The sequence below is a fragment of the Anomaloglossus baeobatrachus genome, chromosome 4 (genome assembly GCF_048569485.1).
Source record: "Anomaloglossus baeobatrachus isolate aAnoBae1 chromosome 4, aAnoBae1.hap1, whole genome shotgun sequence".
Classification (NCBI taxonomy): Eukaryota; Metazoa; Chordata; class Amphibia; order Anura; family Aromobatidae; genus Anomaloglossus; species Anomaloglossus baeobatrachus.
This window is the reverse complement of record NC_134356.1, coordinates 263,537,694-263,555,534: the sequence shown is the minus strand read 5'-3', so window position 1 is coordinate 263,555,534 and position 17,841 is coordinate 263,537,694. Positions and strand designations below refer to the sequence as shown.

At 45.9% G+C, this 17,841-nt stretch overlaps 1 protein-coding gene across 3 annotated transcripts in view; it reads right to left on the bottom strand.

Moving 5' to 3' along the window:
* Nucleotides 1–17,841, bottom strand: part of PLXNC1 (plexin C1) — a 346,034-nt gene that overhangs the window by 113,972 nt on the left and 214,221 nt on the right. For all 3 annotated transcript variants that reach the window (XM_075344806.1, XM_075344807.1, XM_075344808.1), the window contains exon 16: nt 8,660–8,761. In XM_075344806.1, the coding sequence (XP_075200921.1) occupies nt 8,660–8,761 (102 nt within the window). The remainder of the gene's footprint in view (nt 1–8,659; nt 8,762–17,841) is intronic.

Below are 17,841 nucleotides of genomic sequence, written 5' to 3'. Positions count from 1 at the left end.
TGTCCATGGGTTCCAGACTTAAGGCAAAGATTGCCTCCAAAGGATTCGTAACAAAATATTGAAAATAAAAATATTTTGTTTGGGTTTGGTTTATTTGTCCAATTACTTTTGACCTCCTAAAATGTGGAGTGTTTGTAAAGAAATGTGTACAATTCCTACAATTTCTATCAGATATTTTTGTTCAAACCTTCAAATTAAACGTTACAATCTGCACTTGAATTCTGTTGTAGAGGTTTCATTTCAAATCCAATGTGGTGGCATGCAGAGTCCAACTCGCGAAAATTGTGTCACTGTCCAAATATTTCTGGACCTAACTGTACACTTGGAAGGGGCCCGAGATGAGGATCATATATACCTCAAATGGGCCCAGGATGGAGGACATTAGTAAAGGATACAGGAGATTAATACATAATGAAGGGGTAACACATACACTCACAAGCAAAAGGGTAACAATGTTTTGACATTTTGACTTTCAGGCTCCAAATCTCACCATCCACTATAGCTTTGAGACTACCTTCATATTACATTAGGATAGATACACAAGGCACTTCTGGTAAGATGGTGCACAAGTAGGTTCCAAAACCGTCTTCAAATCAATTACAGAAAACTTGGCACTCATATGGTGATTTAAAATTCAATCACAATATGACACCGCAGGACTCCTCTCAGTATTGTTTGGTGAGTCTCTACACACCAGCCAAGGCACCTGCACTTTAGCAGTATTGAGCCTCGCACATTGATAAAGGTCTTGATAAACCGAAACGTCTGCACTTTGCTGGTTTGAAAAATTCGCCCATTAAAAATTTTCAATCTCCATATGAGTTTTCTGTAATTACCTTCATATTATAGACAATCATCTTGGCTATCTCATATATAAATTGACTTGCAATTATTTAGCATATGATTAGTTATGCAGAGTCTTGTCATGTCACTGCATTGTTAATGTTCTGCTCCTTATGGTGTCAAAATCTTTTTCATTGTGTATATTATAAATTATGAAATGTTTTTACATTCCTTAATAGCTCAGTGTGTTGTTAGGTTGATTCCCAAGCGAAAGGTCACTGGTTGGAATCGAGGAGCAGCCATGTAGAAGATTTCCCAAGAAAAGAGAAACAGCCCCATCCAGCTCATCGATAACGGACCTCGGCCAAGAAAATTGCCAAACTGCATCATGCAAGTGCCATGATAGTTGTAAGAATACAAAATGAAGTTTGTCTATCAATTCAAATGTAATAGGGTAGACCTACGGTTGTGTAACCCCTTGAAGGCATCAATGGTTTTATTAGAAATGTCTAATATGTGCCTATTAATGTTTAGTTATTGTAACATACTTAAATCCCCATGGCCGTAGTATTGCCAATGGTCACAAGAGGACTACACACATGCAAGTGACAGAGATGTCTGTCATGTATATAATTACTGCCTGGCATGTGTAATTTACTGTACTTGTACATTTTAAAAAATGATGAATGGTCCCCCCTAATTTTGATAACCAGCCAAGGTAAAGCAGACAACTGCAGGCTGGTATTACCAGGCTGGGAAGGTTCATGGATATTGGCCCTTTTACAGCCTAAAAATATTAATCCGCAACTGTGGTGCCCCTGAAGCTTTAGTCGCCACAGGGTACTGTGCGCCGCCCCGTGTCAGCAGCCGAGCTGCTCGGATCCTGACTCGCAGTGGCTCGAGGGTCTCCGGACCCGGGGGTCGTGCGACCTCTCAAATGAAGGGGGGTATTTACAAGGGATTATAGAGTTCGTGACGCCACCCGTGGTATGTGGTAATTAGGAGTACCACCGCTGCAGTTAGGAGTACCTGGGGGTGATGGAACAGGGCAGCAAGGTGTTAGAACCCTCCACAATTAGGGGGGAATGCCCCGGGACTTGGTGTGGGCATAAGGCCGTGGGATGCAGGGATCAGTCTTGTACTCACTCAGTCCATTAGGCAGACACCGACAACTGGATAAACCAAGTCTCTGCACACCGCTGCCGCTGAGGGGAGCTAGTTCGGGTCCCGTCCCCAATGGTGCTGCCTGGTTATCCGTGACCTGCCTCCTGGCACTCAGTTTACTTCTCTGGTGGTCCCGGTAGTGTGAAACGTGCCGGATCCCGCTCCCCACTGTGGCTAAGTGTGGGAGCTAGCTCTCAGGGCTCACGCTTGGGATTTTTTGGACTGTTTTGGGTGGAAAGTCCTATCCCCCTTGTTGCGCTGGTGCCACGATTTTGGAGCGGTTGGGAACGAATCTTGAAGGCTCCATTCTTAAAGGGTAAATTATAGGGTTGCATGCAGCTACACCCTGACTTAGAGTCCACGTACCCCGTCGTGCCTTGGTCCCAGCCCGGTGATGGTGCAAGGCCGCCGGCCGTCCTGCTCGACAGACCCAAGCCCCTTGCCACGATTACCTGCGACCGGGGGTCCAACTTCTCTAGGCCCAGACCACCGTCTGCTACCTAGACAGTTTCCTTATGGGAGTCCCCACTCCCGACCTCCTCAGAGCTCCTCACAGCTCGAGGGCTACTCTCACCACCACTCACTACTGACTCTATGACCTACTGACTACACTCCTGACCTTCCCTTCATGACCCCCAAGGTGGGCGACTCTATTCCACTCAAGCCATCCAATGGTGTGTCTGGTGGGTGTGGTGCAGGGTGTTTCTAGGATTTGATTAGCTGATGTAGGCAACACCATCTGGTTAGGGACCCACAAACAAGAGGGAGCGTCACAACTGCACTTCACTTAAGGTGCAGTATTCATCTCGAGTAAGGAGGGGGTTAATCACCGGTGTTTCCACATTTCACCTTACATACAGCTTAGGTACCCTCCCACCGGGGACTGGACAAGGGTAGGCTGGAGGGTGGCCATCACAATGCATGGGACTTTCCCGGTCACTAGGACAACCACCTGGGGGGTGGGCACCACTTGGGGTAGAAATAGGAGCAACTCTTACACAAACTTCAGTCAAGTCGGGACTTCAGTTCTTGCAGCACGACACCATTCTTTTTCTTCACGGAGCCTGTGGCTAGGTGCGGGAAGCCCGGCCCGAGTTCCTCACTTTTGGAGAGACATCCCTTAGGAAAGAACACTTTCAAATACCGGTGGCTACCTCTAACTTATCCGGAATCGTCTGGGGCCCATCATCGCAGAGACCACTACCCTCGGGCAACCAAAGGACAGTTAGTAAAAGACCTAGAACCACAGCAGCTAACTCTGCCTCTTATTCCCATCACCGTTGCCCTGCACTCTAGCGCCACCCATCACTACAACCCTCATCGTCTTCCCTGGTGCTCGCTCTACCTGTGGGTAGAAGAACCATCTTTGTTGCGACACCATCTGCCCCAGAGGACATCACCTGCAGCGGCGGCTAATCCCTGGCCGCGTACCACAGGTGGCGTCACGAGACAAGCTATCCCCATCATCCCATCCTCCATAATTCCTCCCTTTTTATTGTATGCTTCGGGGCCACAAAGCCAGGCAGGGCCACCCGTGACATCCCAAAACCCAACATCACCGGCCTGGCGACGAATAATAGTTAACCCCTTGCCCCGTGGGTGCTACACAACCACCCAAAAATTAGCTCATTGCATTAGATGCTCCAATATTGACGGTTTGCCTGTCTCTTCCCAATTTCCCTGGTGTGGTGGCAATTGTGGTATTATTTTTTGGAGTTGATGTCAGCTGTCTAGTGTCAGCTGGCACGAAGCCCTAGTGTTAGTAATGGTGAGGTGTCTATCAGAAACCCCCATTACTGTGAAGATCTGAGGTTGTGGGTTGTATAAATCACCTAGGCGGGATAACTATGCAATTATTTTTATTCTTCCCTCCGTCCTACAACAACTCTGGGTAGATGGTCAAAATGAGAGGCTTCCAGTCTATGAGATCCGAAACCGGAAGTGGTATTTCCACTGCCCCTGTACCATGTGATACCCACTGTCTCGCAACTTTTGGTTGGCTACAGCTTTTCTATCTCTCGTTAATATAGTCTACAGTCACAGCCAATGCACCTCCAGATGACGGATACCAAGATTGTTGCCCATGTATCCAGCTTCAGACAGCAACAATTAAGATCCTCTTGTCTTGTCCTAAATACCCAAAGCCATCCCGGGTTCCAGCCTGATCTCTGGGAAACAGTCCCCCAATGCTAACTGTGCATTGGTGGAGGTATTTTCTTGAGGTCAAGTCCGTCACCTGGGACTACATGTGAGACTTCTTGTGATGATGGCTCCACTGGGTCTACTATCACCATCCACATAATAGGCTGAATGGCTGGGAGAACAATGGGATTTATTGAGGCCTCCTTGACACTAACGAGAATAATGGAATAATTGCTTTACACTGAATACCAATCTACTGCCTGGCCTTCTGTGTACATAAGATCCAACCGTCACATCTCTGCCTCATGGTTCTGAAATCTAGATAAGCATGGTATGTGTCCATGTGAACTGTGACTCCTACGACAGCCCTCCCCGATCCATTAAGATTTTATTATGCACTTTAAATTGACAAGCTACAGGTATAGTACTGGCATTGACACAAGAATAGGTACAGACAGCTAACATACATGTTTCCTGCTTGTTGTCTGATGGGGTTGCAGTTGCTTTGACTCGATCTGTGCAAGGTCTCCCACAGCTTTGAACTCTGAATGCCCAGTTGATGAGCTGACACACCCTATCCTTTTTGTAAACAGATATGGTCTTTAGATTCCTTTTCTCTCCCTGTAATACAACCCCAACATTTCTCTGTGTATACCGAGGCTTCAGCTCCTCGCTTACATAGGCTGTGAGGTGGGCAGCATACTGCTATGGTTCATCAGTCCCCCTCCCTTTACCCCTTTACATATGTACCGCCCCGCGGGCTCGGCTGCGACCGCCGAGCCGCTCGGATCCGTGCTCGTACGGTGGGTGGTGGCTCGAGCCTCTCACGGACCCGGGGGTCAAGTCGCTCTGCAAGGGAGTTGGCGTTACACGCGGGGACTTGGGTGATGAGTTCCACGGCCGGGGCCGCGGTCGTTTGGTTTGGATTGTAAGTTCGTGACGCCACCCACGGGTTGTGGTGAATGGATGGACACCACCGCTGCCGTTAACTAGGACTCCCGGGGACAGTGTTGCGCAGCTTGGTGTTGACCCCTCCGTGGGTAGGGGAGCGATGCTCCCGGGGGCCCGAGGGAGGTGCTGAGGCGGGGGAGCGGGTTGGAGGCTGGTGCGGTGCGGTGCGGTGCTCGTCCCGAAGGCACTGGTGTACTCACTCTGACACAATACACTGGAGTCTCTGGTAAACTAAACGGAGTGATGAACCGGGCCCGCAGTCAGCTGCATCTTCTCCCGGTATAGGTGGGTGGTTTCTGCCTTTCTCCTGCACCTCTGTTTGTAAATGTTTGACTCCTATGCCTAGACACCGGTAGTCCGCTCCCCGACTTGTATATGCCATAGGAGCCCGTTTGCCAGCAGACGCTGACCCTTTGGGTCTCTATGCCTTGGCGGTGGCTCTACCCTGTATGGTTAGGCTGTTGTCTTCTAATGGGTCTTGTGTGGGATAGGTCCTTAAGTCCAGTCCGCAATCAGTTGATTTGACTTGGCCCTGTCGGTTCGGGGCTTCGTCTGGGTCTGAGTACCCCTCCTGGTGCTCCGGTTTCCAATCGGTTCCCTGGTTCGTTACCGGCGGGCCACCGCCCGACCCCGGTCCCTACCGTTCCCCCGGCTGTAATCCCAGCTCCTGCAGGCGGACACCACCGTCTGCCTCCTTGCCAAAGGTGACTGGGCTCCGACCCAGCCACTGGAGTAGTCTATGGCAGGCTGGGCGCAGGTCTGCCCTCGGACTCAACCGCCTTCCTTCACTGTCAAAACTACTCTGCACTGTCAACTTGAACTTGTGTCTGTGTTTTCCCGCCTCCAGGCCTGTGAACTCCTCGGTGGGTGGAGCCAACCACCTGGCTCCGCCCCCCTGGTGTGGACATCAAACCTGGAGGGTGGTGACAAGGTTTTTAGTTTGACTGATGTCACCTAATCGGGAGGGGGTGTGGTATTGTGTCTGACTACCTGGGACGACCTGACTAGTCCAGGGCGTCACACATACTCCCCTCATCTGGCTTTTAGTGCTTTTTCAGCTATCCAACTGCTTGGTTATATGTACACACAACATTGGTAAAGCCTTGTGCAATTACCTAGTTTCCCCCTTACATAAAGCAGGCCCTGAAGTCAAAGCCAGATACCTAGATTTTTTTCTGTCGAAAACACAAGCCATGGTACCTGAGAAAATTCAATAAAACCCATTTGTCCTATCAGAAAACAATGGTATTATCAATGACACACGGCGGACTGGATGGCATGTTACAGATTTTCTACTGGGTCCCAGGAGCTGTAAGTTACTCCACATTCTTTTCTTCACTTCCATCACCCAGACTAATACAGGCGTCACACGGTACGATATATCGGGCGATATGTCGTCGTGGTCAAGTCGGTAATGACGCACATCCGGCATAGTCTGACACATCCTTGACACGTCGCTCACTTTTAAAAAATCGTCCGTCAGGTTGTTCATCGTTCCCGTGGCAGCACACGTCGCTCCGTGTGACACCCCGGGAACGACGAACACAGCTTACCTGCATCCAGCCGGCAATGCGGAAGGAAGGAGGTGGGCGGGATGTTTACGTCCCGCTCATCTCCGTCCCTCCGCTTCTATTGGCCGGCTGCCGTGTGACGTCTCTGTGACGCCGAACGTCCCTCCCCCTTCAGGAAGTGGATGTTCGCCGCCCACAGCGACGTCGCCCGGGAGGTAAGTACGTGTGACGGGGGGGTAACGACTTTGTGCGCCACGGGCAACTAATTGCCCGTGACGCACAAATGATGGGGGCGGGTACGATCGCTCGTGCATTCGCACAATAGATCATCCCATGAGACGCCCACATAATACTTATGACATACAGTCCCTGACAGACGTTCGGTCGCTTATCCATGTTATGTAAATAAAAGCTGATAACCTGACTTTAAATTCATACATTGGTTTCATAAATTACTCTTTTGAAAGCTGAAACCCTCCCAAATTTGGTTTAGGTTATGAAAATAAAGTTACTGCAAAAGTGAAATATTGATCATTTAATGAACACAGAAAGGTCAGATTTTAGGAAGACAAAAGTTTTGTCAGCCTTGTAATATAATGCACCCAATCCTAGTTTACATCCCCACCTGTGCTCACTAAATGATTGGTTAATTAGTGGGTGTATATAAAAAGAAACCCAGCACCCCAGACCTTCAGTTGAACTGCAACTTGACCTCTGACAACATGCCAAAAATCCACTCTGCGACCAAAGCCTTGATTATCAAGAGGATGAAGAACAGATCCACTGCAGAGGTGGCTGGCACCTTTAATGTTACTCAGCGTCAAGTACAAAGAATTAAAAAAAGATTTGAAGAGACTGGAGATGTTTTTGACAAGCCCAGGTCCAGGAGACCCTGTAAGACAATTGCTCAGGAGGAACGTTTGTTGGTTAGAAAATCCAAAGCCAGCCTCTTTTCCACTGCAGCAGAGCTCCAAAAGGCATGGTCACCTCAAGTACTTGTGTCAACTAGAACAGTCTGTACGATTCTGTCTCGAAATGGCCTCCATGGTCGAATAAATGCCCAGAAGCCAGCAATAAACAAAAGGCAATTAAAAAACTGTGTGGCATTTGCCAAGTCACACAGCCTGCCAAACAGATGGACGCTGGAAAAGTGGCAGAAGGTGGATTTCTCTGATAAATCTTTAGTTGAATTACACCACAGCTGCCGCAAATACTGCAGGAGACCTACTGGAGCCCGTATGGATCCAGAAAACAGTTAAGTTTGGTGGTGGAAAGATCATCGTCTGGGGTTACATTTAGTATGGGGTGTGCGAAACATTTGCAAGGTGGAAGGCAATATCAATAGCCTAAAATATCAAGAAGTATTAGCTACCTCTTACATTCCCAATCATAAAAGGAGTCAAATTCTGCAGCAGGATGGTGCTCCATCTCGTACATCCATCTCTACAACAAAGTTCCTCCTGGCAAAGAAGATCAAGGTGCTCAAGGACTGGTCAGCCTAGTCACCAGACATGAACATCATTGAGCATGTTTGGGGTAGGATGAAAGAAGAAACTTGGAAGACAAAACCAAAGAATCTAGATGAACTAGACTGCATGCTTTGCTATTCCTTGACTTCATCAATAAAGTGTATGAATCATTGTTGAACCACATGGATGCAGTCCTTCAAGCTCATGGAAGTCACACAAAATATTAAATATGGCTCTAATAGCACCACAACTTCATTCACCAATGTTATGCAACATATCTTTGTATTAGAAGTTAATTATTTGTTTGAATTTCACATTACTTTCTGTGGGTGACAAAACTTTTGTCTTGCCAAAATCTGACCTTTCTGTGTTCATTAAATGAACAATATTTGAGCTTTGCAGCAACTTTATTTTCACAACCTAAACCAAATTTGGGAGGGTTTCAGCTTTCAAAAGAGTAATTTATGAAACCAATGGATGAATTTAAAGTCAGATTCTAAGCTTTTATTTACATAACATGGATAAGCGACAGAACTTCTGTCAGGGACTGTATGACTACAAAGAATTATAAAACAAAAGTGGAGAAATTAACCAGAATAACCAGCTATTTCTGGTGAAGTTTAGGCTTAGTGGACTTACCTTCACGAATCTCTTTCCTTATTTCACACTCCATTTCTTCAAGATCCTTGCTTAGTTTCTTGCTCAGTTCTTTGGATTTGTGTCTTGTAATTAAATAGGCAGCTAGATATTATGGAAGACATTTAAGGTGCATTAGTTAATAGGCTGGGGCACTCACCAATTATAGATTTTTAATGCTTATGGGATTTCTGTTTTAAATCACTGAAATTAGGGTACACTATATTGTCCACGACTGATTTTAAAAAAATGTTTACTACACATCACAAATACACAAAAAATTGATACTGAAAGTGCTGAAATTACATTCAAGGATTTGCTACTACATACATGGTGCATCAGCACACTGAGATTGATGAATACTTGATCTCTAATATTGTTAAACACTAAGTACCTTACATTTTTAACGTCTGTAGAAATATTGGAGTTCATGTATTCCTTTATCGCAGTGTGCTGACACATCGTGTATAGTGATGGGCGGGCCCACAGATACCCAAGATCGGCGGTTCCAACCGGGTTTTAAAAAAAACATGGTTCTGGCCCAGAATTGATCCCAGATATCTGCATGTATGCCAGTCCCCATATAAGTCTACAGGGACCAGAATATGGCACTTTAATTGGCTGGGGTTTGGGGGGGTTAGGCCAGCGCTTTATACTTACCAGTCTCTCGCGAGGCTGTAATGCTACTTCCTGGGCCGCTCATTATCCCTCATGCATATGTACTGCTTTCCCTGCCCACCGGCAGTTCCAGCGTCTCTATTTGGCTATAGTCAGAATGCGCCCCCACCCTGTGTGACAGCGTGTCTGACTGCTTGGAATCGCACATGCTGTCTGTATATATATATTGGTGTAAAAACTAACTAAATGAATAAATTAAAAAATTGGCATAGGGTCCCCCCATATTATGATACCCATCACAGATAAAGCATACGGCTACAGACTGCAGCCGGCAGTTGTATGCTTATCTCGGCTGTGTATCAAAATAAGAGGGACCGCATGTGGCTTTTTTAAAATAATTTAAAAAAAGGTGTGTGGTCACTCCCAATTTTGATACCCAGCCATGATAAAGCCAACAGCTGGGGGCTGGTATTCTCAGGCTGAGGAAGCACATGCTTATTGGGTCTAAAAATAGCAGCCTCCAGCTGCCCAGAATTGTCGCGTCCATTAGATGCGACATTCCTGGAACTTTACCTCGCTCATCCCAATTGCCCTGGAGTGGTGGCAATCTGAGTAATAAGGGGCTAATGACAGCTCACAGCTGCCACTAAACATTAGATTAGTAATGGGAAGGGTCTTTGAGATCCCTATTACTAATTTGTAAGTGAAAAGAAATAAAACACAAACACAGACAAATCCTTTATTTGAAATAAAATGCAAATACAACCCCTCTTTCTCTAATTTATTAACTCCCAAAACACTCAGTTCTGACGTAATTCACACAAAGTCCCACGATGATTCCAGCTCTGCTACATGCTGACGTGACAGCACGTGGGCAAAGAACATGTCTGAATGCTGTGGCATCAGCAGAAAATGACTGAGCAGCAGCAATGAGTGGTGACGTCACTCAGTTTCTTTGCAGTCACAGCTGGAGGTTACCATGGTACCCCAGCTTTGACCGCAGGTAAACTGACCTCAGGTGACCTCATTAAACTCAGTAAGCTCAATACCACGAGATGCAGATTTGGTGCTGAAATTCATACACCATATTCCTGCACCTAATCTGCATCTTCTTACAAAAAAAACCACATCAAAACACAATGCGTTATGATACGGTTTTGATGCATTTTTTTCTAGGAGATGCAGATTTGGTTCAGGAATATGGTGTATAAATTTCAGCACAAAATCTGCCTCTTTTGGAAAAAAAAATGCTCAAAAACAGTGCAGACATTTCAGCACCAAAATTACACCTCCTGGCAGAAAACTGCACCGAAACGGCAACAAAACCTTTTTTCAGCATTTTCTGGCCAAGAGTTGCAGATTTGCTGCTGAAATTTATACACAATATTCCTCCACCAAATGTGCATCTACTGGCAAAAGAATTGCTTCACTGCCGCATCAAAACTGCATTGTGTTTTGATGTAATTTTTTGCTAGACAATACCGATTTGGTGCAGGAATATGGTGCATAGATTTCAGCACCAAATTTGCATCTCTTGGCAAACCCCCCCCCCCCACAATTTCCTGCCAGGAGATGTAAGTCTGTGAACTCAGTGACTTCACCTGAGTTTAATGAAGTCACCTGAGGTCAGGTTACCTGTGGTCACAGGTTGAGGACCATGGGAACCTCCAGCTGTGACCACAAATAAATTGAGTGACATCACCACTCATCACTGAAGCTCTGCATATGCCAATTTTTTATTTATTTTTACACCAATATACATTCTCAGGCAGCATGAGACGCTGTGGCTGTCGGTAGGCAAGATATGTGTGAAGGATTATGAGCAGCCCCAGAAGTAGTATGAATGCCCCTGAAGTAGTGTTACAGCCATGCGGAAGACTGGTAAGTATAATGCGTCTGCTTTTTAATTTTTTTTATTTTTAATTTTTACTTTATATATTTATTTATTTTTTAAATAAACAGAGTTGAGTGATCTGATTTGGTACCTGGAGTTGCCTGAGAACTCTGGGCCCAGGGTCGGTGCATTGGTACTTTTGAACGGGCGCGAATCCGGACTTTTACAGTCCGGGTCCGCCCATCACTAATCGTGGATGTATATGTCTAGATATTGGCTACATAGCATATTTGTGCACCTTTACATTGTTTCTAAACTAAAGGTGTGTGGGCCCTATGTTTTTTTCTTTGTTGAAGGATTTGCTACTAGTTTCATCACGTGTTGTACACTCAACAAAAACGTAAATGCAAAAGGTTTGTTTTTGCACCCATGTTTTATGAGCTAAACTTAAAGATCAAAGACTTTTCTTACGTACACAATATGCCTTTTTCTTTCAAATATTGATCAGATATTTGTCTAAATCTGAGTTAACAAGAAAATCCATCCACCTCACAGGTGTGGCATATCAAAATGCTGATTAGTCAGCCTGATTATTGCACAGGTGCACCATAGGCTGGACACAATAAAAGGCCATTCTAAAATGTGCATTTTTTTCCACACAGCACAATGCCACAAGTTTTGACGGGTGTGCAATTGGCATACTAACTGCAGGAATGTGCACAAAAGCTGTTGCCCATAGATTGAATGTTTATTTTTCTACAATAAGCCATCTCCAAAGGCATTTTCGAGAGTTTAGCAGTACAGCCAATCGGCTTCACAACCGCAGACCACGTTTAACCACACCAACCAAGGATCTCAAGAACCAGCATCTTAACCTCCAAGATCATCTGAGACCAGTCACCCGGACAGCTGCTGCAACAATCGGTTTGCATAACCAAAGAATTTCTGCACAAACTGCCTCAGGAAAGCTCATCGGCATGCTCATCATCCTCATCGGGGTCTCTACCTGACTGCAATTCGTTGTCGTAACTGACTTGAGTAGGCAAATGCTCACATTCTATGGCGTTTGACACATTGGAAAGGTGTTCTCTTCACAGATGAACCCCAACTTTCAGTGTACAGTGAGCACAGGTGTATTTTATTGATGCCATTTTAAATGCACAAAGATACTGTGATGAGATCCTGAGGCCCATTGTTGTACTATTCATCCACGAACATCACCCCATGTTGCAGCATGATATTGCACGGCCCCAATTTTTGAAGGATCTGTTCACAATTCCTGGAAGCTGAAAACACCCAGCATATTTGGGATGCTCTGGATCGGTGTATACGACAGTGTGTTTAATTTCCTGCCAATATCAGCAACTTCGACCAGCCATTGAAGTGGAGCGAACCAACATTCCACAGGCCACAATCAACAACCTGATCAACTCTATGAGGAGATATATTGCACTGCGTGAGGCAAATAGTGATCACACCAGATGCTGACAAGTTTTCTGACTCCCCCCCCCAATACTGTAAAACTGCACATTTTAGAGTGACCTTTTATTGTGTCCAGCCTAAGGCACACCTGTGCAATAATCATGCTGTCTAATCAGCATCTTGATATGGCACACCTGTGAGGTGGATGGATTATCTCGGCAAAGGAGAAGTGCTCACTAAAACAGATTTAGACAAATTTATGATCAATATTTGAGCGAAAAAGTCCTATGTGTACAAAGAAAAAGTCTCAGGGTACGTGCCCACAATCAGGCTTCCTCGCGTTCTGGAGACAGCATAATTTATCTTGCAAAAATTCACAGAGCATTAAAAAGGAGCACGGTGGTCAGGAGATTTCTACAAATCACATCCACTGTGCTTATACTGTACAACACAGTGTTTTGTATGCAGCAATAAAATGCTGCTTCCAAAACGCTGCTAACACTGATCGTGGGTACGGGCCATTAGATTTTTTAGTTCATCTGATGAAAAATAGGAGCAAAACCAAAAAAAGAGTACAGTTTATATTTTTGCTCAGTGTATATAATCTTGGTCATTATGCACCAAAAGTGTTGTAGTAATTTCTGGTCTTGGAAGCCTAAATAAGTTTCCAGTAAAATAAAAAAGAGCTTTTGACCACTTTTGGTAAAATGTCTAAAATTCTGTTAAACCAATTGTTAGTTATATTTGTTTCAGGGATGTTACTCGTGTGACCACAAGAGGTTTACAAATAGTAAACAGAACTACTGAAATGTACAGCTTTAGTTATCAGTACATAGTGTAAATAAGGAATTTGCCACCTAAAATTATATAATACAATAATTATCTTAAACAATCGATTTTTCATTTGTGTGCTTTAGTTCGCCCCTCCCCCCTTATTCCAAGGGCCATAACTTTTTTCATTTTTCCTTCGAGATAGCCATATGAGGACGTTTTTGCGGGATGAGTTGCACTTTTGCATGACACCATTCATTTTATCATATGATGTAATGGTAAGTGGAAAAAAAGTTCCAAGTGTGGCGAAATAAGAAAAGGTAAATTCTGCTATGCTTTTTTTATTTTTTATTTACAGCGTTCATTTTACCATGAAGCTGACCTAGCAGTATGATTCTTCAAGTCAGTATGATTATGTAGATACCAAACATGTATAGTTTTTGTTTACTGATTGGATTAACTTATTTTATATTTTGATAGATCGGACTTTAACGAATGCGGCGATACCAAATACGTGTATTTTTTATTTTTTTCTTGTTAATTTTTAATGTTGTAAAAGAGGGGTGATTTGAAATGTTATTTGTGTCTTAAAGTCCGAAAAATTACAGCAGATAGATATTGATTAAAATCTTAGTTTTAAAATGGGTTGTACTGATTTATGCTGAACACTGTATATATTTACATATACACACGCATACAGTATACGAGAGCTGATAAGTCTTTGGCTTTGTGATCTTTTTTTGTTTCTATGGTAACAAATGTTACATCACATGAAAGCCTTATGTGTCTAATATATGTTTTCAAAATTTTGTGTTTGTTGCTTATGGCAACAGTGTTCTACGCACGCAGGAAAACAAAATAGCAGAATCTAGTGTGATATTCACAGCAACTGAGAGCAGAGGAGTAATAAAATTCTTGTTTCTGCAAGGAAAGTCCGCGAAGGATATTCATGGTGATATGTCGCAGACATTGGGGGATCAATGCCCTTCATAATCCACAGTTAAGAACTGGGTTGCCAAATTTAAAACGGGCCACTTCAGCACCAATGATGAGAAACGTCCTGTACGACCGAGAGTGGTTGTTGTTCCGGAGATCGTCGATGCTGCACACAGCCTCATACTGAAGAATTGATGAATTTAAGCTAAAGCAATAGCAGACATCATGGGGATTTCCTGTGAACGTGTTTGTGTCATTATCCATGAACATTTGGACATGAGGAAGCTATCCGTGGAGTGAGTCCCCAAATGTTTGACAACAGATCAGAGAAGCATGCGAGTAAAAACTTCCCGGTCCATTTTTCAGCGTTTTCGAACAGATAAGAACTTCATGGATCGACCAGTCACTATGGATGAGACCTGGATTTATTTGTATGACCCTGAAAACAAGGAGCAGTAAAAAGAGTGAAGGCAGAGTGGTTCTCCTCGTCCAAAGAAGTTCAGGGTGCAAAAATCAGCCACTAAGGTGATGGCGTCTGTGTTCTGGAATAAGGATGGCGTGCTGCTAGTGGACTACCTTCAAACGGGTTCCACCATCAAAGCAAGGTATTACATTGAACTTTTGGACCAATTGAAGGCAGCTCTGAAGACCAAAAGGTGCGGCAAGCTGTCCAAAGGAATCTTGGTCCTGTAAAACAACGCCCCCGCTCACACTGCAAAAGCGACCACGGCAAAACTGGCAGAGCTGGGCTTCTAGCTGGTTGACCACGCACCTTATTCACCAGATCTAGCTCCCTCTGACTATCATCTGTTTCCAAACCTGAAGAAACACCTCAAGGGTACAAAATTTCACACCATTTCTGATGCCATGGATGCTACGGATGGCTGGTTTGAGCAGGGCCAGATTATAGGTGGGGCAGGCGGGGCTTCAGCCCCGGGGCCCCCACCAAAAGAGCTTCTAAGGGGGCCCCCACCACCAGGGCCATACTTGCCACCCATTAGCACTTTCTTTTCTTTTCTTTACACCCGCTCCCCCTCCGTAAAGACAGTCTAAATCAGCTGTGTTTTCGGGGGGGGAGCACCTACATTTATTTGTATCTGCGTCTCTAAGACGCAAAAACAAACTGCGGGTGCAGATCGCTGATTGACCTCGGAAGTACCATCGCCTGTACTTCCGGGGTCAGAGGTGTGCCTGCTCCCTGCTCTGCTGTGGCGTTCAATGCTGCGGACGTCACAGCAGGACGCCGCAGACGTCACAGCAGGACGCTGCGGCGGAGAAGACCCACGCGCGCGGTCGCGGAGGAAAAGACCCATGCGCGCGGCCGCGGAGGAGAAGACCCACGCGCGCGGCCGTGGAGGAGAAGACCCACGCCATGGCCAGGAGACTAACCGGAGCAGGAGGATGGCCGCGGCACCGGAACAGCAGCAGGAGGATGGCAGCCTATACCGGAGCAGCAGGAGGATGGCATCAGAGCAGGTAGGGGCAGAGCTGAAGAAAGATCTGTGGTGTGATGCAGAGCTGTGTGTGAGTGTGTGAGAAGCAGAGCTGTGTGTGTGTGTGTGTGAAGCAGAGCTGAAGAAAGATGTGTGGTGTGAAGCAGAGCTCAGTGTGTGTGTGTGTGTGTGTGTGAAGCAGTGCTGTATGTGTGAGTGTGTGGGAAGCAGAGCTGTGTGTGTGTGTGTGAAGCAGAGCTGTGTGTGTGTGTGTGTGAAGCAGAGCTGTGTGTGTGTGTGTGTGTGTGTGAAGCAGAGCTGAAGAAAGATGTGTGGTGTGAAGCAGAGCTGTGTGTGTCTGTGAAACAGAGCTGTGTGTGTGTGTGTGTGTGTGTGTGTGTGTGTGTGTGTGAAGCAGAGCTGAAGAAAGATGTGTGGTGTGAAGCAGAGCTGTGTGTGTGTGAAGCAGAGCTGTGTGTGTGTGTGTGTGTGAAGCAGAGCTGTGTGTGTGTGTGTGAGAAGCAGAGCTGAAGAAAGATGTGTGGTGTGAAGCAGAGCTGTGTGTGTGTGAAGCAGAGCTGTGTGTGTGTGTATGTGTGTGAACCAGAGCTGAAGAAAGATGTGTGGTGTGAAGCAGAGCTGTGTGTGTGTGTGTGTGTGTGTGAAGCAGAGCTGTGTGTGTGTGTGTGTGTGAGAAGCAGAGCTGAAGAAAGATGTGTGGTGTGAAGCAGAGCTGTATGTGTGTGTGTGAAGCAGAGCTGAAGAAAGATGTGTGGTGTGAAGCAGAGCTGTGTGTGTGTGTGTGTGTGTGTGTGTGTGAAGCAGAGCTGTGTGTGTGTGTGTGTGTGTGTGTGAAGCAGAGCTGAAGAAAGATGTGTGGTGTGAAGCAGAGCTGTGTGTGTGTGCGTGTGTATGTGAGAAGCAGAGCTGAAGAAAGATGTGTGGTGTGAAGCAGAGCTGTGTGTGTGTGTGTGTGAAGCAGAGCTGTGTGTGTGTGTGTGTGTGTGAAGCAGAGCTGAAGAAAGATATGTGTTGTGAAGCAGAGCTGTGTGTGTGTGTGTGTGAAGCAGAGCTGTGTGTGTGTGAAGCAGATCTGTGTGTGTGAGTGTGTGTGAAGCAGAGGTGTGTGTGTGTGTGAAGCAGAGCTGAAGAAAGATGTGTGGTGTGAAGCAGAGCTGTGTGTGTGTGTGTGTGTGTGAAGCAGAGCTGTGTGTGTGTGTGTGTGAGAAGCAGAGCTGAAGAAAGATGTGTGGTGTGAAGCAGAGCTGTGTGTGTGTGAAGCAGAGCTGAAGAAAGATGTGTGGTGTGAAGCAGAGCTGTGTGTGTGTGTGTGAAGCAGAGCTGTGTGTGTGTGTGTGTGTGTGTGAGAAGCAGAGCTGAAGAAAGATGTGTGGTGTGAAGCAGAGCTGTGTGTGTGTGTGTGAAGCAGAGCTGAAGAAAGATGTGTGGTGTGAAGCAGAGCTGTGTGTGTGTGTGTGTGTGTGTGTGTGTGAAGCAGAGCTGTGTGTGTGTGTGTGTGTGTGTGTGTGTGAAGCAGAGCTGAAGAAAGATGTGTGGTGTGAAGCAGAGCTGTGTGTGTGTGAAGCAGAGCTGTGTGTGAAGCAGAGCTGTGTGTGAGAAGCAGAGCTGTGTGTGTGTGAAGCAGAGCTGAAGAAAGATGTGTGTGTGAGAAGCAGAGCTGTGTTTGTGTGAAGCAGAGCTGAAGAAAGATGTGTGGTGTGAAGCAGAGCTGTGTGTGTGTGTGTGTGTGTGTGTGAAGCAGAGCTGTGTGTGTGTATATATGAATCAGAGCAGTCTATGCGGCACCCCAGAACTATATGGGTCCCCGAGAGCGCTAAGCCACCCATCCCAGTAATGTGTACGCCACCAGAGCTGTTTGCCACTCCAGTAACGTCTATGCCCCCCCAGTAATGTCTATGCCCCCTGTCCCTCCTGTAATGTATATATTGTAGGCCCCAGCCCCTCCTGTGATGTATATACAGCAGTGCTGTGTCAGTGTGCATGGTGTGCAGTCATGTCTGCTAGTGATGGCCACCATGCAACACAGCCATATGTCCTGGAGGAGCTGGAAACAAGCGGGAGAGGTGAGTGAGGCTGCTTGTGACTTCTCCATATTAACACTTGTAATGCATCTGTGTCTGCATGTATGTCAGTGTATATGACTGTGTATA